At 43.2% G+C, this 19,393-nt stretch overlaps 2 protein-coding genes across 10 annotated transcripts; one reads left to right on the top strand and one right to left on the bottom strand.

The window, feature by feature from the left end:
• Positions 1-1,698: 1,698 nt before the first annotated feature.
• Positions 1,699-7,043, bottom strand: LOC129596562 (uncharacterized). 2 transcript variants are annotated; one of them, XM_055493889.1, is made up of 4 exons: positions 6,227-7,043; positions 2,991-3,110; positions 2,668-2,914; positions 1,699-2,537 (listed from the first exon to the last, which is right to left on the bottom strand). In XM_055493889.1, the coding sequence occupies exons 1-4, from the start codon at positions 6,271-6,273 to the stop codon at positions 2,349-2,351; spliced, it is 603 nt and encodes a 200-aa protein (XP_055349864.1). In that variant the 5' UTR covers positions 6,274-7,043; the 3' UTR covers positions 1,699-2,348. The 2 variants fall into 2 exon arrangements, with proteins under 2 accessions (XP_055349864.1, XP_055349863.1); XM_055493888.1 differs by having other exon boundaries at positions 6,593-7,043.
• An 863-nt stretch (positions 7,044-7,906) lies between these two features.
• LOC129596548 (uncharacterized) lies at positions 7,907-18,411 on the top strand. Of its 8 annotated transcripts, none has more exons than XR_008691444.1 (5): positions 7,907-8,317; positions 13,426-16,417; positions 16,479-16,597; positions 16,774-17,523; positions 17,879-18,409. XR_008691444.1 is itself a non-coding variant. In XM_055493862.1 (4 exons), the coding sequence occupies exons 3-4, from the start codon at positions 17,221-17,223 to the stop codon at positions 18,029-18,031; spliced, it is 456 nt and encodes a 151-aa protein (XP_055349837.1). In that variant the 5' UTR covers positions 7,916-8,317; positions 16,479-16,597; positions 16,774-17,220; the 3' UTR covers positions 18,032-18,410. The 8 variants fall into 8 exon arrangements, 3 of the variants coding, with proteins under 3 accessions (XP_055349837.1, XP_055349838.1, XP_055349839.1); XR_008691447.1 differs by lacking the exon at positions 7,907-8,317 and having other exon boundaries at positions 13,384-13,730; positions 14,063-16,417; positions 17,879-18,411; XM_055493862.1 differs by lacking the exon at positions 13,426-16,417 and having other exon boundaries at positions 7,916-8,317; positions 17,879-18,410.
• Positions 18,412-19,393: the final 982 nt, after the last annotated feature.

The raw sequence follows: 19,393 nt of genomic DNA, 5'->3' as shown, positions 1-19,393 counted from the left end.
TAGTACACGTTTGTAGCCGGCAGAAAGGTTGACTGGCTCACGGCTCATGGATCAAACCATTTCTTCGGCAAAAAAGTTTGTTAACCTTTTTGACGGGCAAAATGGCTCACGATCATCGATCTAGCGTTTCATGATGGCCAACATTGAAATTCGTGTAATCTTGTAATTGTAATTGAAATCTATTCGTTAACTGGGCACTGCATACTGCTGTACACTACAGAATCAGAATCAAGATTCTACATAATTATTATGCACAGCTCATCTGTAATGCAAAGCAAAGTCAGCCAGACCGCAAGCTGCGATCTGGCTAAACAGGGAGGCACGCTACCCTGGCATGTAAGCCCAGTCCAAACTCCACTACTATTCGTAGACACAAAATCCGGTCCACAACTGCATATGTACGAGTATGTTTCGATTGTTCGGTCATTAACGTCAATATTAATATCGGAAGAAATCATTCTTAGATGTAAAATTTGCCATTTGATCACTAGGGTAGGTGTATTACTTACAGCCGGCAATCTTCGATGCCTTTGTAAAATACTAAGCATATCGTCCTGGTAACAATGAAATTTACTGCCGTGAGCCAACTTGCCCGGCAAAATGGCTCACGATTGCATACGGAGTTTGTGTTATCTGTACACGAACATTAAGCTGAGACAACAAAACTGGATTCAGTATTTCTGTAATCACTTTCATCCTGCAGAAACGTATCAGTTCACCGTGCCTATTGCAGTCTTTGAAACACCGCAAGATTAGTAAGACTATCGTGACACATTTAAGTTTTAAACCATTGTGCGTTGCATAATTATACACATACTTATTCAGTTTGTAGTTGTATAGGTAACATAGTGAAAAAGAGTGCATTCAAGTGCCATTAGCTAAAATTATTCTTCGGTTTGGGTAGAGAAACCCTTACACGTGAGCCATCCTGCCCGGCACACAGGCTCACGCTCACACAAGTAGGATAGCCACGCAAGTGACTAAATAGTGACTCTGAAGTCCATAATTATGCCGCTCTTGTCAGATGCGCTGTGCCATGGCAGTGCTATTGCACAATACTTAGGCGAGCCGCTTGTGTATATTTCCATATACTTCTAAGGTAAGTTGGTAACGTTACTAACTTATTTCGCTTCATCATGCAGCAAAATCATTATCATATAGCTAGAAAAAAGAGCAGAGCAAAAACTTTTAAGTTTTCGAGTGCAAACGTGAAACGTTCGTGAGCCATCCTGCCCGGCACGCAGGCTCACGAACGTGAGCCTGCGTCCGGGCAGAATGGCTCACGCCTGTGAGCATGTTTGACAAACGGGATTGCTCTAGAGTATAAGAATGTGTACGGTAAAAATAAGGTATGCGACAGTTGCCTTTACGTGATCTTTGCAACAATTAGAATAACATGTGAGACTTGAAACTATTGCAAACTTTATAGTGCACATATGTGCACTTTAACCGTGAGCCATTTTGCCAGGCAGAATGGCTCACGGGTCCCAAATTTCACAACTTGCTTGGCGGCATTGTGCGTAAGTCTAACGCTTTGTTCATAAGTGCTAATGTTGACTGACACCTTCAGTATTTTGATAACAGAACAAGAAATTAGAACACCATGGAAAACCCCTTTTTGGTCTACGCAGTTGGCTAAAGTACATATGTTACCGTATGTAGCTTCTGTACATGTTGTTGCACTAACACATATGTAAGCAGAACAAAACCCGATTTATTTAAATGCGTTATCTCATTCGCATAGAGTCTTCACAATGGCGGTCATACTGCGGTGATCCATGATCGTGAGCCATTTCGCCCGTAAAAAAAGTAAACAAACCTTTTTGCCGGCAAAAAGGTTTGTTCCGTGAGCTGTGAGCCAGTCAACCTTTCTGCCGGCTACACACGTTAACTGCAGAGTGCTTTCTTCGAAATGAAAACTAAGGCCTGCATTATACCACGACTCAAGTATAACATCGTAATATAAATAGACATCGTATTATCATCGTGATAAAATTTTATCTAATGGACAAACGGGCACTGTCATAGCTGCGTAGTTCCGGTTGATCGACTGGCAGATCGCCGCTCCGATGTTGCTTCAGCGAACATTGTAGGATGAAATAGACGACACACTGGTCGAACGACTTGTTGGAGAAAACGACCTCGATACTGACGATCAGTTAACAAGTAAACGTAAAAATTCAAGGAATAGCCCGTCGCCACTATCACCCTGAATATCGGCTCCATGAAGTTGGTTATGCTACCGTCGGCAGTGTAAGAAAATTTATTCCTAAGGTTTTCTGGTAAAGCCCAGGCACACAAGTGGAACATTACCGGGCTACGAGTGATAAGATAGAGCATGGAGCTGATCAGCAGGATGATGTTGATTCCGTGTTGCGACATAGACTTGCTGGCCGGTGTTGACAAGTTTCTCGTATTCCTTGCGTTTTGCGCGCGACGCGTTCTACGAACTCGGATTGCCGTTGACGTGCAAGGAAGGCAATTAGAATCACACCGGGGATAAGGATCAGCACAAATGTGAAAATGCGCACTACCAACTGCAATTGAAACGGATGTGATAAATAATGTGATATCCTAAGTAAAACATTTGGATAATAACTTATTTAACATTTTGCACATGAATATTCATTCGTAGAATCATAATAAATGTTTTATTTCAGTACATACAAGCGCCAGATTATGGAGACGGTGCCACGAATGCACCCAGGCATAGGCAGTAGGGTTATACGAAGGGCCGGAAGGTCTGTTCACCCAGTTACAGTAGGCATAAGCAAATTCGTGCATAAAGCAGGCGAGTGACAGAATAACGATAACTACAATCAGAATACGCGCCGTTGCAACCCGCTGTAGAAATCCGAATCGAAAAGGACTGAGAATCACACGAAGCCGTTCCCAAGAGAACACAACGAGAGTCCTGCAACGTCAACCATGAACCAACCACTTGCACATACATCTGTACTTCGTATTTCTGACATTCACAAAACCCTTACCAATCGGATAAAATCATCGAAGCTTCGGATAACCATGGGAGAAAGAACCACATGCCGAGTGCCTTGTAGCTTCTCCTCACCCCTTTTTCCGACAAGAAGTCAACAAAAACACCCAACCATCTAGGGATACATAAGAGAACGTTAGAAAATAAGCAAAGACCAAAGCCATAGGTAATTTTATGTATTTTCCGTTTCGAGTAATATATTTTTCTCTGTGTCAACTGTCAATGCGAGTTTAGGCATGGCTCATAACTCGGCCCTCCGGCCTGCTGCTGGTTCTTTCTGGGTTTTGTGAGTGTTTTCCTGTTCTGGCATTCCATGGTTTTCACGGATCTGCAACACAGCTACGCTGGCTACAGATTCCGCTTATTGAATTAAGGTTCTTGGCATGACTAGTGTTTGGCGTCAAAAAGTTCCGCTAGTACCTGTACGGCGGAGTTTGTGCCACTGAACCGGAAAGTCAAAGGATATTACAGCAGTAGTGCTATAACTCAAATAATCATGTTTTTTTTATTGGTCGGTGATAAAGCCGATGATGTAATTGTTAGCCCGTGGGCGGTCTTAAGTTCCGAAATTCTAGTTTCTTCGGAGTTGCGAATGGGTGTACGGAAATCAGTCGCTTCGCAGCCACCGGCAGTCCCGCACTTCTTAAATTGCTAATAAATTTTGATGAGACAGCTTTCTTTCTTTCGTTCGAACTTCGTTCGATCGTTCGATCGGAATGCCCTTTCGTCTTCCTGATTCCAGTAGTTCCTTGAACTGTGTAGCGTCTTTGGCTTTACAATTTTGACCATCACCTTCGGTTGTTGTGCGTCGTGGCGCGGCGTGTAGCCAACCCACAGTAAACGGAGGCCCATCATCAGCCGTCCGTTATAATATTTAGTACGGCTTTCGCGAGGGAACTAGAAGCCACTAGGCTAGTATGGATGTGACCGTGGTTGATACAATCGCGCAGTACGCGGCCATTTGGCTAACTTGTCTGGTATAATATACACTACGTGGCCCCAATCTCGTTTCACTCGATTGTACAGCGGCAGGTTCATAAAAAAAAACAATAATATAAATAATTTATGAGTATCGTATTTGTAACTGTGTGCACTACTGAGCCCAACTACATAAATCTAACTGCAGCCTCGAGGAGGTTTATAATTTTGATTTCTAACAGCATGATTTCTAACAGAATTCTGTAGTATTGACTGAAAGTAGTCAAGTTTTTGCTATACATACAGAATTCCAGATGAGAATGAAAATTATATGTTCATTGTTGAATTAATTTCAAATAAAGCTCATTATCCAGGATGAAACGGTCGGTCTGTTTAGTGGCAGTGATAACACCAATGCCGGCAATGGCTTTATAAAAATAGGACGTTTAATTTGATGGCTTTGAAATTGAATCTTTTGTTATCGAAAATAATATAGTACATGAATAGGAGCATAGTACATGAACAGTATAGTACATAAACAGGAAAATAGTATAGTACAAAATTTTTGGGTAAAAATAATTAGCCACACTTTTGTTACCTAATCTTTTCCTATACAAAAATTGTCCTTTTTGAGAACATTATTGATTTTCCGTTTTAACTAATCCCGTTGATAGAGATTTAGAGCTCGAAAAACGTAGGGGCAATCTTTTTGAAGCCTATTGTCTGCACTTTAAGACGTAATTTAAAATATTTTTCAGGTGAAACATTATAAAGCCGATCACCTGGTAAACCACCATAACAAAGATAAGCTCTTTTTTCTAGTCCAGGGTCTCAGTTTCAGACCCAGAATAAATTATCATTATAATTTAATTTGGGTCTGGAAAAGCACGTTCATAACCCTGTGTGCACTTAAGCGGTATGACATCATTCGTATCTAATAAAGCAGCCCTATCCATAAAACCGATTTTCATGATGATTTCAGCCACACTGGTATCTAAATTTTCCAAATCACGAATTTTTCAGTTCGCATAAAACACATTATTACAAATCAAAATAGTTAGCGCTTCATAAACCTATTTATTCAGCATTACTTGCTTCAATTATCTTCCTACTCCAATTACCCTCAATTTGCATTTTACGTTTTCTATATTCACGCATGTATTCACGCATATTTCTTCCGATTAGAATCACCTTCCATTATTTTATTAAGGATTTAAGGATAATAATACATAAAAAAATTTAACGCAGATCTCTGTGCAAGAAAACTTACTAACCCATACAGAAGCTAAAAAAACGTACTAAAGTCAAACAAAACACGGCAGCCTGAATCAGCACTGTACTAAAATCCAAACCGACCACCACAAAATAATCAACAGGAGAAAAATCTTCTTCACTGCAAACTTCTTCGAATCCATAACAGCTCACACGCAACTTCTGCTTATTCCGGAATTCCTTCTATACCTACCGAACTAAAAAAATCCGGTCAACAAACCGAATCACCCTAACACTTTCTCGAACAACTTTTTAATGTACATCGCAACCTCCTTCCCATAAAAACCACCTGTTACTAAGCATCCATAACCATCAGATCAGAACATCATGGTCTGCTCTATTAACCAATCAACTTTCTCGAACTTTCATGAATTTTTCACAGTAATCCATCACCATCCACCACCACAACTCATAACACACAACACACTCTGCTTCCTGTTACACTTCATTAAACTATGAAGTATGAACAACCAATAAGTCGAACACACTTATGTCAGACTACAGTAAAATCCCCTACAACCTTCCCTCTGTTACAACATTCACCCCTTCATTATCAGTTTCTTTCAAACATATCATCTTTATTGTCTTTACTACCCGATACTTGTACCTAATATTATGCTCCTACAATAAGCTCCTGCAATATGCTCCTACATTATGCTCCAACCATTTTTCACACCACAATAATTACCACCTATCCCTTATAATCTCCACATACAATATGCTCCTGCAATGTACTCCTACATTATGTAGATGCATATTGCAATGTCCTCCTACATATGTAGGAGCACATATATGTAGGAGCACATTGCAATGTGCTCCTACATATGTAGGAGCACATTGCAGGAGCATATTGGATTACGTTTGTTTGGATACTACAGTTCCGTTCCGTTTTTCTCCTCCAAGAAATGATGAAACCGATGCAATGTGCTCCTACATAATGTATGAGCACATTCCAATGTGCTCCTACATAATGTAGGAGCACATAATGTAAACTAAAAAACCTGCCGCAAAATTATCAGAAATATTTGAGTACAGTATTACCTGCATTCCGTGGCTGTGACCGACGAAAGGAATATCACAATTTCCATTAATTCTGTGCATGAAAGACCTTCGCTACTCTTCGATCGATCAAATTGCCGACTTTACTTCATGCCATAAAATTTTTCAGTCAAACTCACTTTCGTCCGGTGAAGTCCGAAACAGATAAAATAGATTAGCAGTAAGCCTCTATCTAACGCATGGTTACCTACCACATGGCAACCATTATGTTATGTACGACTGCGAATCGAATCGAATGCGGCCGTGTCTTGCCTTCGAAGTGGAATGAGCGTTTTTCAAAATAACCCTTAGTGCTTTCTTGGGTGTTAAAAAACGCTCCACGCTTCACGTTACTTGTTGCTAACGTACAGCGCTAATAAATCAGCAACGGCTGTTGCAATCAGGTAATGGCATGCCGATGTCCTCCACGTGGGTACACTGCGGATTAACACCACCAGATTCAGTCCGTTGCCCACGGTGCACAGAGCCAGCAAGCAAAAGCACACAGCCCGGCAAGCAAGGTACGTTCCGTGGGCTTGTTCTTCGGTATACCGACCGACTTCGAAATGGCTGTGATTTCCAGCACGACTTAGGTTTTCCTGGCTGTTTTTGAATACGCTCAGATTACTATGATGCTCAGGATTATGGTGACTATGATTTTCTGTCCAACTGGAAGCATCAACACAAAAGAAGAAAAGAAGCAGTAGAAACACGACATGCATGGGTAAGCCGGCATTTTCTGACATCCTGGTATTTCACAACAAAACGTTTGATCGTCGACGAAAAATTAGCGACCGCGGCGTAATGAAAACAGAATACTTGGCCTGCTGCACTGCTGGGGCTATTACCGGCTAAAGCAAATTTACCTTCAAGCTTAATTTCCAACCATTTATTAGTCTTTTTGCCGCATGATTCATTGATTCTAGTCATTAATTAAGCTCCTGTTAGTTGGTCTGCCCAACATTAAAGCAGCCGGTAACTCTTGCTCGAACACAAGCTTTCCCTCTGAGCAGTGCATTCAAGGCAGCGAAGTCTGCTTAATTAAATTTTTCGGGCAACTTTGCATGCCCAAAGGCATGCGCAGAGCTCTGCGATTATTTTGTTGCTCTGTCTCGATCAAGCACATGACTAAATAATTATTACATATACGGCTAATGTCGTAGTCCGTAGAGTAAACGGAATTCACTGTTTTCGAAGAGCACCAAATATTCGAATTTTGATTCTCTCCTTTCTTCTTTTGGATGAGGTATTCTGGGATATGCTTCGCAGGCTCTGTCGGCATCTGACGTACTTACTACTCTGTAACTTTTATTGTGTACCACATTAATTTTTTTCATGTCTCAATCTGTTCCCAATATATATAAATGTATATCAAGGAAATATCAAGGAAATTGATCTATATTATGTTCGGCCGCCTCGTGGTCGCGGAACGTGGCTAGAAAAAACCGCAAAACAAATTAAGAAACCGATTTCACCACTAAACTCAGCATGTTCCAAAAGGGTCCCACATGCAGTTTGTTTCCGAAAATATCTGCCCTGGGACCATCGCTCGAATGCCGGTACCGGTACTTCCCATGACCGGTAGTAATATCCCTGTAAATACTGTCACGTAAAGATTTCTTTTAGCGATATTCGCACGCGCTAGCCTTTTTCTGATTGTTAAGGGCGATATGCTCGTACATGCTGTTATCTGATATACCGTTCCACTTGTTGCTCTTTTATACCGCTGTTTTTGCGCTTTCCTGACACAGTTACCGCCATACAGTCTGATTTCCTTCAACAATAATCCCTGACTTGAAATGCCGTCTCGTTCGTTGCCGTTTATGCATATTTCCGTAAACACCGCATATTAGACTACGAAACCGGCCGGTCTTATGCCGCCGTGACCTTTCCGTTTATTTTGCTCTGCCATAAATTATGTAACAAATGGTCCGACGACTGAGAAGCCACCTGGCGGTTACTACAGTCGCGTGCGATCGGTATTTACGGCATCGTTATTCCGTTAACTGGCCACCCGGTCGCCTTACGTTTCGTATACGGAAGCCGTTTTTCCGCGTTCTCAGTTCAACGATGGATCAAGCGCAACACCGTATTGTAAGTTGCAGCAGTTATTAATTTTAAAATAAATTAATTTTTCACCAACGCTAATTTGCCGATGGTATATTTGAATATACCATACTCTTATACCTTCCTATTGGGACGTTAGAGTCAGTGCATCAAGTGATGTCAGATATTCTGCCGTAATGTATATGCTATAATACCGTTGTGCACTTTTGACTGTTGTCGAGATGTTTGTTATCATTTATCCCTCTTATCAATTATGCATCGTTTGTTATAAAATTTAAATATGGTATACGAATTGTCACTAGTTCAGCGAATTAATAATCAGGTGTATATACATCAATTGTCGCAGACTTATTCTTTCCAAAATAATAATGAACTAGCGGCATTTTGCAATAATCTGTTTATTCAATATTCGACTGTATTGTATGTCGAGTGGAAAAATCTGACTACTGAAGATACAGGGATTTTATTTAAAATGCCTATTACGGATTCTCTTGTCCAGGATATTGTTGATCGTTTGGTATCGCTCGGTGGTATGCGCAATGTGCTGCAAGTTCCTGAATAGAATAAATCGCTGATCTCCTTATTTTAGTATTTCAATATTTGCATTTTCTAATCGTCTTTATTGCGTGCATTCTCTTTCCATGAAAATTATTATGCGGCATCTCTTTACTTTCTGTTATGCGTTTTAAAAAATGTTAGTCGACTATAAAATTCTTTGTGGCCGTACGTGGCGTAATCTACTGGCGCTTCTTTCGGAATGCAAATCACGCTGACGAAAAAGCTTTCGATTCTTTTTGTGATACCTTTTTCGAAAGTAATCCTAAGGCATTATTAATTGATTACGTAACATTCAACCCCATCGGAAGCGGTATTAATGTTCGTGAGAAAAGTACGGATGCGTATATACAAAAATATATTGCTGAGGCAACGTGCCCTTGTTGTAAGCATTCTTATGTATGAATTTCATTTTTGCACTGGAATAAATCGATATATTCTTTTATCTCATTATTTTCAATAATCTGTTGTGAAATGCAATTCTCATATAAAACTGTTTCACGTGACCATACGAGCCGAATAATTCACAGTGTTTGGCAGACAAAAGAAAGTGATGATGTTGATGAATTCGCAGATTTTTTGTACTACAATTTTCAGCAATGATGCAAAAGTTTTGTTTGTCCATTGTATTGTCCTTGAGTCCAGGAGAGCACATTTAGTTGCGCCTCGACAAAACCTGAGTGACCTTTATGTCTTCCAATAAATAACAGAAACCGTGTGTCCTTGCTGTAACAAGTTGATGGTTAATGCGCATCGACAAAATCCGCATCGATTATAAGATTCTCTTTTCTGTGGTTTCATAATTCGGAAATCTATGTACAGCTTTCTGGATTTCATTTTATTATTTTTGTCTTCTTCTTGCGAATAAGGTCATCCCAATTTCTATGTGTCGGGGACACATAGTGCGCAATCGCTTTAACGAGAACACCATTTATCCTTTCGGTAAGGCCATCGGCCTTAGGATTGTATGCCGTAGTCGTACGGTGAGTAATGCGCGCTAGGCGCAATAAATGTCGCAAGAGACTTCCGGTGGAATGAGTCCCGAGATCCGTAAGGATCGACCGTGGGCACCCATGTCTGGAAATAACTTGCTCGTACAGAAAATGAGCCGCAATGGCGGCAGTTGCAGCCTTAACGGGCCGCGCTTCGATCCACGTTGTCAAGTGATCGACAGCAACAATTATGTACCGATTCCCTTAACTGCTCGGTCGGACGGGCGAGCTGGTGGGGAGGGTGCAGATGATTTGCAGCCGGTGCAGATGATTTAAGATTTTCATTTCTTGAAAGGCGAAGAAATCTTCAACGTACTGAAGGTGGGACGATGGCAAGGTGGTAATTTCTGCCGAAAGGTTGGCATTCAACCGACTCTGGATGCCAACAGGAGGGCGAGCTGGTGGACGGATTTTCTCAGTGACGTTAGGTAGATACCAAGCGTGGTAAAATTTTATCCGGTGTGTCGGGTGGGAACGGACGTAATGAACAGATGCGCCTTCATTGCACGTTCGTTCCATTTTTTCCTCAACCGTGAAGCTGAGTTGATGTAGATGGTCACGAATGTGGATATCTCCTATTGGAACAACTGTCCCTCGCTGTTAAGAACCGTGTTAGCGCGACACTTCGTTTGATTTTTGTCAGTTGTCCACACGTAAGTTACGTGTGGATGGACACTGGATTCAGCGCGAATAGACGAAGAGATTTCCCTTGTGGTAGAGAGTACCGGACAGTCGTCACACGTCGTCTCGAGAGTTACATTTTCCAGAAGGCAGGTAACGACTTCGGCACGTCGGAACTGGTTCCACCGGCGGTCAACTACGGGTATCGCGTCGTACACCCACGAACGTCCGCTTTTAGTCATTACGTTTCCATTGCAGACCTTCGTTCTTGCCATCTCACGGCACTGGTCAGCGGTGACCGGAAGTGCGACTTCGAAATTCTGGCTAATATAGCCTCCGAAAAAGAACCCCTCCTGTATCGTACTTTTCATAATCATACGACATACGGAGCCGGAGAAAAGTCGAGTAATGTTCTTATAGTCGAAAATGTAATATTTCACGTCGTGAGTTTCTCGGATCGGGCTATCTAACTGATCGCACCGAATTTGTGCCGAAAGGACGGTGATTCCGACGTATTTACTGCGTGAGCAGTCGCATAGCGTCGTATTTAATCCGGAAGTACCCGACAAGGTACAAAGTAAAAGAAACAGCGATAGCGTCACGAAACTGGGTAAACCAGCGCGCATGCGTTTTGCAGGAACTGGAGGCGGCGGTGCCTCGCTTTCTGGTCCAGAGTCGTCGCTGGTAAGACCTTCCCGATTTCCTGGTTTAGCCGGAGCGTATGCGGGGTTGTGAACCGTAAGTCCCTTTCTCGGTGGTTCTTCGTCCAAATTCACAGTTACGGTAGATTCCGCGTCGGAATCAGAATATGCTTCCAGAGGGGGTGGACTGTCAGAGCCCTTTCTCGCAGTAGAAGCGTTTCCCGTCATCGGAAACAAATGTGCGCAATGAGGACAAGTTGCATAAGTGCCCTTTCCAAAATAGACACAGATATACCGCTCAAACTGTTCTTTCCGTCGCTGTACTTGGCTAAGCTAGCCGTAGGAAATTACGGATTAACACGCGGTTTTCCTGCACCTTTCGCATGCAGATGCGCAACGACACAACTTGATATGACGACACCTTTGTTGGCCTTTCAGTGTAACACTGACCCGGGCCGATGCGATGCCCGGACCATTAATTACTCCGAGCTCAATGCACCGATCGTGAGGTGTAGCAATCGGGCTCAACGTTACGGTCTTTACTTATATAATAAGCTTGTTCCAAATGTCTTCTGTCTAAAATGCTTTTATAAAGCCACCAACCACGAGTTGTTTACCGACGGCTACTTCCAGCATCCTAACGATTTGACCGTTAAAAGTTGTCGTTAGGATGCTGGAAGTAGCCGTCGGTAAACAATTCGTGGTTGGTGGCTTTATAAAAGCATTTTAGACAGAAGACATTTGGAACAAGCTTATTATATAAGTAAAGACCGTAACGTTGAGCCCGATTGCTACACCTCACGATCGGTGCATTGAGCTCGGAGTAATTAATGGTCCGGGCATCGCATCGGCCCGGGTCAGTGTTACACTGAAAGGCCAACAAAGGTGTCGTCATATCAAGTTGTGTCGTTGCGCATCTGCATGCGAAAGGTGCAGGAAAACCGCGTGTTAATCCGTAATTTCCTACGGCTAGCTTAGCCAAGTACAGCGACGGAAAGAACAGTTTGAGCGGTATATCTGTGTCTATTTTGGAAAGGGCACTTATGCAACTTGTCCTCATTGCGCACATTTGTTTCCGATGACGGGAAACGCTTCTACTGCGAGAAAGGGCTCTGACAGTCCACCCCCTCTGGAAGCATATTCTGATTCCGACGCGGAATCTACCGTAACTGTGAATTTGGACGAAGAACCACCGAGAAAGGGACTTACGGTTCACAACCCCGCATACGCTCCGGCTAAACCAGGAAATCGGGAAGGTCTTACCAGCGACGACTCTGGACCAGAAAGCGAGGCACCGCCGCCTCCAGTTCCTGCAAAACGCATGCGCGCTGGTTTACCCAGTTTCGTGACGCTATCGCTGTTTCTTTTACTTTGTACCTTGTCGGGTACTTCCGGATTAAATACGACGCTATGCGACTGCTCACGCAGTAAATACGTCGGAATCACCGTCCTTTCGGCACAAATTCGGTGCGATCAGTTAGATAGCCCGATCCGAGAAACTCACGACGTGAAATATTACATTTTCGACTATAAGAACATTACTCGACTTTTCTCCGGCTCCGTATGTCGTATGATTATGAAAAGTACGATACAGGAGGGGTTCTTTTTCGGAGGCTATATTAGCCAGAATTTCGAAGTCGCACTTCCGGTCACCGCTGACCAGTGCCGTGAGATGGCAAGAACGAAGGTCTGCAATGGAAACGTAATGACTAAAAGCAGACGTTCGTGGGTGTACGACGCGATACCCGTAGTTGACCGCCGGTGGAACCAGTTCCGACGTGCCGAAGTCGTTACCTGCCTTCTGGAAAATGTAACTCTCGAGACGACGTGTGACGACTGTCCGGTACTCTCTACCACAAGGGAAATCTCTTCGTCTATTCGCGCTGAATCCAGTGTCCATCCACACGTAACTTACGTGTGGACAACTGACAAAAATCAAACGAAGTGTCGCGCTAACACGGTTCTTAACAGCGAGGGACAGTTGTTCCAATAGGAGATATCCACATTCGTGACCATCTACATCAACTCAGCTTCACGGTTGAGGAAAAAATGGAACGAACGTGCAATGAAGGCGCATCTGTTCATTACGTCCGTTCCCACCCGACACTCCGGATAAAATTTTACCACGCTTGGTATCTACCTAACGTCACTGAGAAAATCCGTCCACCAGCTCGCCCTCCTGTTGGCATCCAGAGTCGGTTGAATGCCAACCTTTCGGCAGAAATCACCACCTTGCTATCGTCCCACCTTAAGCACGTTGAGGATTTCTTCGCCTTTCAAGAGTTGAAAATCTTAAGTCATCTACACCGGCTGCAATGCAAGGCAGATCGCACCGGGATGGAAACTCTGATTCTGCTCAGTCAGTTGTCGTCGGAGCCAAACTGGGTTTTCCGAAATGTCAAGCCGCAGTCGTTCTCGGAGACTCCGCCACCATTTACGAATTCACTGAAGTGAACGTTACTATTGGAGTAAAATACTCCACGTGCGGACCAGATCCATACATCGCAGCCGAAAACGATGACCGCGGATACACCATTGCTCTCGATGGCGAAACTCTAAAGAGACATTCAGTTTGTCTCCATCGTCACTCCGTGGTCTTTATCCATGGAGCACCTTACCGTTACTAGGATGGTACGTGGACGCCGGTAAACCCGACTTTCCATAAGTCGCTATTTCATTGGCATTTCATGACAAAATTCCTAACCGATAACCTAGAAGAAACTCTCAGTGATTCCTTGTCCGTTGACTCTTCCGATTTTTGGACTTGACGGCCGAATTATCCGGCCTTATGTTGGAGACTGGTATTTCAAATTTGTCGACTATTATAAGTCCAAAATACATACAAAGTACGCTCAAATATATAAGCTGGCACAGCCTTCTGAACATTTCCCTTACGAAGATTACCGTTTTTATTGCTGTAATGTTTTGGTTCGGTATCACCGAACGGTGATCGCGTTTTTAAGCTGTCTTAGAGATTGTTGCCGCCCGCGTTCGCACCGGCAATACGATTTCCAGCCTCGACGGCAGGAAACGGTCGCGGTCACCGCTACCGCTACGGAAACCCAGGACAGGAACCTTTCTCGGACTGTACCCACAGGGACGGTGGACATTCCCATGACGCCGCGTTACCGTCCTTCGGACACGGTTCGACAGGATCCTGTCTACGCTAATGCGCGTATGGACGCCGAGGACTCGGATGGATCCACAATCGGCACCCGGACTCCTTCTCCGGATCCCACGTCTGGCCCACGGACGGAACCGACGGTGACTTTTGGGAATGCGTTGATGGAACAGCGCCGCAAGTTGGCACCAGTTCGTTACGGAACTCCGCCGACCGTGAGCAGCATATAACCGCTTAGCATTAGCTTTGTTTACCGCTGATGTAAAGTCAGCCAGCAAATAATTTAAAGTTTAAAAAAAAACAATTTATTGCAAAACTTCAAAAATTGTATTTTATTTTGTTTATGCTTATATTTTCTTTTCATAATTAATTTAAGTCTGGTTCTCGCTTGTATTTAGTCGAGTTTGCAATGGCCAGGATTAAGTACTTAAATTTTCCAGTAAAAAGGATCACTCTATTTTTTTGTAGAAAATTTATCAAAAATATTGGTCAGGAAATTTCCTTCGGGAATCGTCCAATTTTAGTTCGAATTTCAATAAAAGTTCTTGGAGATAAACCCGGTTCTATCCCCGGGAACCCAGTAATTTTAAGGTTCGCTCCAGCGAACCCAGTTATATTAGGTTCGCTACCTGAAGCTTTAGGTCGCCGATTTTTATCAGTGATAACCACCTGACAACGAACAGTGGGCGATCAGATTAAACGACCGGCATTACAACTATGGGTAGCACATGGTGTTTGTGTGAATGGACTGAGATCGAAATTTTCTGGGGCAAAATTAGATATTGAAATTTAAAATAAAATAGTTAGCGGATAAGCTGGTGCAGCAGTTTGTTTGCACAGTGTCTACGCGAATGAAGAATCGCTCACATGCTTCAAGACTCCTGAACCAACGCAGTCTAGAATCGATGTACAAAACCTGTCTGAAACAGCAATACCATCTGCTGTGAAGTCTCTGCAGAAAACTTCTAATGTCTTTGACCAAAACCTGACAGCAACAACATTGAAAATTGCAGTGAAAGAAAAACAAAAAAAAGAATTCCGTACGAGATCGCACACGCCTGACTCGATCGCAGAAGACGAACAAAAAAAAATTTTCCCAGTCAGACATGAGTTTAGCATCGTAGACTGAATGCACTAAAGTTGCATTTAAAAAAAAGGGAAAAGAGGCGTGTGTTTAGATAAGCGAACGAACAATGTTCGAAACCAGTGACTTAATATCTATAACTTTTGTTGTGTCGGTTTTGCCTCAGGAAATGACATATCTGTTTATTCGCGTGAATACGGTGTGGTGTTGTGGTTTTGGTGTACGGTTAACCGCTGATCAAAGTTCAAGTTCAAGAGCGACCGAATGATATCATCGATCCAACCGCATTTATTATAAAATGGGTCAGGGAACGTAAAATCCAAAACATTTATAAAATGAAAATTTGGTTCCACCCGGTTTTCCCTAATAGCGTTCCAAAAATAAAATGCAGATTATTCCGCTGTACTATCTGTATTTCTTCTAACAGTATCAAGTATAAATATTATTTGCATATTATTATCTGCTATTTCATGGATGTGTTTCGAAAATTTCAAAATGCAAAAATAGCTGCTTTATCGTATTGCTGGTTGACTCGCTTTTCTGTTTTTCTTGTATAATTATGGACTGCGGACAGTCCTTTTTCCACGGAGAGAAGTGTCACGTAAAGATTTCTTTTAGCGATATTCGCACGCGCTAGCCTTTTTCTGATTGCTAATGACGATATGCCCGTACATGCTGTTATCTGATATACCGTTCCACTTGTTGCTCTTTTATACCGCTGTTTTTGCGCTTTCCTGACACAGTTACCACCATACAGTCTGATTTTCTTCAACAATAATCCCTGATTTGAATTGCCGTCTGGTTCGTTGCCGTTTATGCATATTTCCGTAAACACCGCATATTAGACTACGAAACCGGCCGGTCTTATGCCGCCGTGACCTTTCCGTTTATTTTGCTCTGCCATAAATTATGTAACAATACCATTATTGTCCAGGAACAAAATATATTTCCACCATTTACTGAAACGTAGCCGGGCAGATATTAGACACTTAGCCCCGCTCTTCGATTATTAGTCGTGCTGCTAGCATTTTGTCTCACATTGAGTGAACCTATCACGGTTTTCGGATTAGAGCAAGCTAAATCAAGCAACGAGCAGTGCCACAACCTACTCATGTAATGTAAAAACCCACGCAACAACCAAGCTTAAAAATAACTGACCAGAATTATTTTTCAGGGAATTGACTGTGGACCACAAGAGCATCTGAGGCGAAAGCCGAGGATGACTCTTGTACATGTCTATATCAAAACCAGAATCTGGCGATTGGTTAAACGCTTTACCAGTTCCATCACTCGGTAACTTTTTCAATAATTATAAGCAGCTGCGTATAGCTGTCGGCTCTCGATTTAATTTGGACATTGAGCGGGAGCATCAGTGTGTGAAATGCAGAAGGAGAGTGCAACTGCCTCTTACCTCACGAGTTTGTCTGCTCAATGGAATAGACTAATAATACTACTGCTGATCTTGGCAGGAGAACTTCTGTGATAAAGCAAGGAGAAAGATATGGCTGGCCGCCAACCCACTCTGGCCGAAGGCGGTTCCTGAGTCCAGTAAATTGCGGTAGCCGCCTGCTGTATTAGTAGAAATCTTCCAGTCGCTGGACTCCTTCGGACGGCTCCGTTGTCGGCGTGTCTGCCATTTGTGGAACGCTCTTCTCACGACACACGCCCACTTCCCTGATGTGCGCGTCTCCGGCAATTCCGTGGAATATCGCGTTGAGGAATTTCGCGCGGACAGTTTGTACTGGGTGGCGGCAGCCCTGCAAAAATGCCTCCGCAGCGACACCAAACTGGCGGTAGTCAGTCAATTGTCGCTGCAGGACGCTAGCGGCCGGCAGCTGTCTGCGCCGATTAACCATATCCTCCAACCGAGACGTCTGCCCGTGCTGGTGTTCCATGACTGCGATGTCGGCGGATGGATGGATCGTATCCAGAAGGTGATCAGCGAAACGGTGGATCTAGTTGTGCAGTGTGCTTGCGACAGGGTGGTGGGGAAGCAGTGCCGCCTCCCTAATAACAGTTTTAAGGCGCTGGTGTCGCAACACGCATTCAACGTCCAGTCGCGCCAGCAGATGGAGGTGCAACTGTGGGATGTGTTCGAAAGGAATCTGGTACTCACAGAGCCCCTGGATCGACAGGCCGTTCAGGATTGGATCGCGGAATCTATTCCTCGTGCGCTGAACGGTCCGGGAGCTTCGGATGCGGTTCAAGTGATTTTGAAGGTAAAAAGTGTCAGAGCGGCATCCGAGCTCTATAGGATCGTTCGATAAAATATTTCAGTACAATTTGTATGCTTTGCCGAAAGCCTAGTGGTGCCTCTCTCGGCCTTAGAGTATGGAGGTCGTGGGTTCGATTCCCTCAATCGGCAGAATTTTTTCGAGTGTCTGTGCGAGCCTAGCCCAGCCCTAACAACAGGCACTATTAACGCTCGCATTATTTCACCTTCGATTTACATCGCTCTTTCTATGCAAAAGGCAGATAATAAAAGGTCGCTCGGAAAGTCCCTCATGTAGTCATGTAGGTTTGCACCATAGTGCCGGTATTAAATTGTTTCGAATTGGCCGTTACTGTTTGCAGGCGTTGAACGAATATCAGAGTGCCGATCCTCGAGAGTCCACACCCTACCGCCAGCGGGAGTGGACGGCGTGCAATGTCGCCGATGTGGATGTTCGTCAGTTGACCACTCTGACGTTGGCGTTCGTAAATGAACACCGTCAGCCGGTAATTTAGCCAGCTTCCAGTGCTTGCGATTTTGCTCGGGGTATTCTTAAAAATTAATTCAAAGGCTGAACAAAATGGTTGAAAGCTTATTTGATGTAAAAACGATCTGCATTGTGCTGGACTTCTTCATTTCAAATTTGAACAGGATCGGTTTGTAATGAGACTTTTGGCACAACTCCGTGTGTATAAACGTTTGGAATATTGTATTATCGGTAACTCCACAGCCGGACGTTGCGCGAATAAACGGTTTTCACGCCTGTGTACACAATTCATTTGGCCATAAAATGTCATACATTACTGCAAAAAAGTGTTTGGGAGTGCGCGAAAGCGAAATTTTTCGTGCATGTATTCACTGTTAAAGTATAAACAGCAGTGCCGAAATTAATAAATTTGATTTTTCGCAAAGACAAATAAAGTTACGCATCAGACGACCGACCTCCATTACTAAGGTAACTTGAAGTGCAAAAGCTGATGAGCCCGGCTCCAAATTTCTTCGCCTTCCCGGTGACCCAGCACACTGTCACTGGAATTGCCGCATGCTCGTATCAGCGACAAATAAGCCGCCTGCAATTTACAGAGTATACCGTTAAATACATATATCGTTTTGGTTGGCAGGTAAAAAACGAACGAAACGATGTAGAGAAGCTGCTCAAACAGTGTAGTTTGTAATGGAAACACAATCTTTTTCACAACGAATGGAAACGATGATAATTATTCGCGTGTAATCGGCTACCCACCACTGACATATAACGCGCCCATCAACGCTGGAACTGGATGCATTTTCATTGTTGATTGGCAGTTAGAAACGCAAACGATTAATAATAATAATCATACTAACCGGCAACTTTTCCTATCTGATTGTACCGAGGTTACTACAAGCGTAAAGAGAGCTGCAATTCATACAAAGTCATATAAAGTAATTTTCATGGAAGCTTCATTAGGTCATGGCGAAGAGTTTGATTAACTCCATTTTATTTCACGTTTGGTTCGCAGAATTTTAACCGCATGTTCAACATCGTCCGCCTTTACTTCTAGTTAGCACAACAGTCAATTAACTCAGCAGGAAATATAATAATACAATGTCACCCAGCATCAGTGACATCACAAAGTCTATGATGCACTTTACCATAGTACTGACAACAATATTAACTGTATTGCCGAGAAATGAGATTGAGCTTAATTTTACCGGTCATTAATTTTGTTAGTACCAAGGTTTATTCCATGAAATTTCCGCAGTAGTCAGCCAAAGTATGCAGGGATGATTTGATAAACCGTTACGTCTCTCGCATTACCGCAAATTTCCGTCAAGGTCCATGGAATGCCTTTTTGGCGTCGGTTATCTTCTCTGCCGTGCTGCGCGCGTCCTTCACT

Source organism: Paramacrobiotus metropolitanus, unplaced genomic scaffold, assembly GCF_019649055.1.
Source record: "Paramacrobiotus metropolitanus isolate TYO unplaced genomic scaffold, Prichtersi_v1.0 Parri_scaffold0000092, whole genome shotgun sequence".
Taxonomy (NCBI): domain Eukaryota; kingdom Metazoa; phylum Tardigrada; class Eutardigrada; order Parachela; family Macrobiotidae; genus Paramacrobiotus; species Paramacrobiotus metropolitanus.
This window is presented reverse-complemented; position numbering and strand designations above follow the sequence as displayed.

Coding starts and splice junctions, on each gene's coding strand:
- LOC129596562 (XM_055493888.1), bottom strand. CDS start 6,969: ATGTCAGAAAATGCCGGCTTACCCATGCATGTCGTGTTTCTACTGCTT. Junction 3,111..6,592: donor GTTGCTGATTTATTAGCGCT/GTACGTTAGCAA, acceptor ATGTATCCCTAG/ATGGTTGGGTGTTTTTGTTG. Junction 2,538..2,667: donor GTCTCCATAATCTGGCGCTT/GTATGTACTGAA, acceptor TTTCAATTGCAG/TTGGTAGTGCGCATTTTCAC.
- LOC129596548 (XM_055493864.1), top strand. CDS start 17,221: ATGGATCGTATCCAGAAGGTGATCAGCGAAACGGTGGATCTAGTTGTG. Junction 17,524..17,878: donor CGGTTCAAGTGATTTTGAAG/GTAAAAAGTGTC, acceptor TACTGTTTGCAG/GCGTTGAACGAATATCAGAG.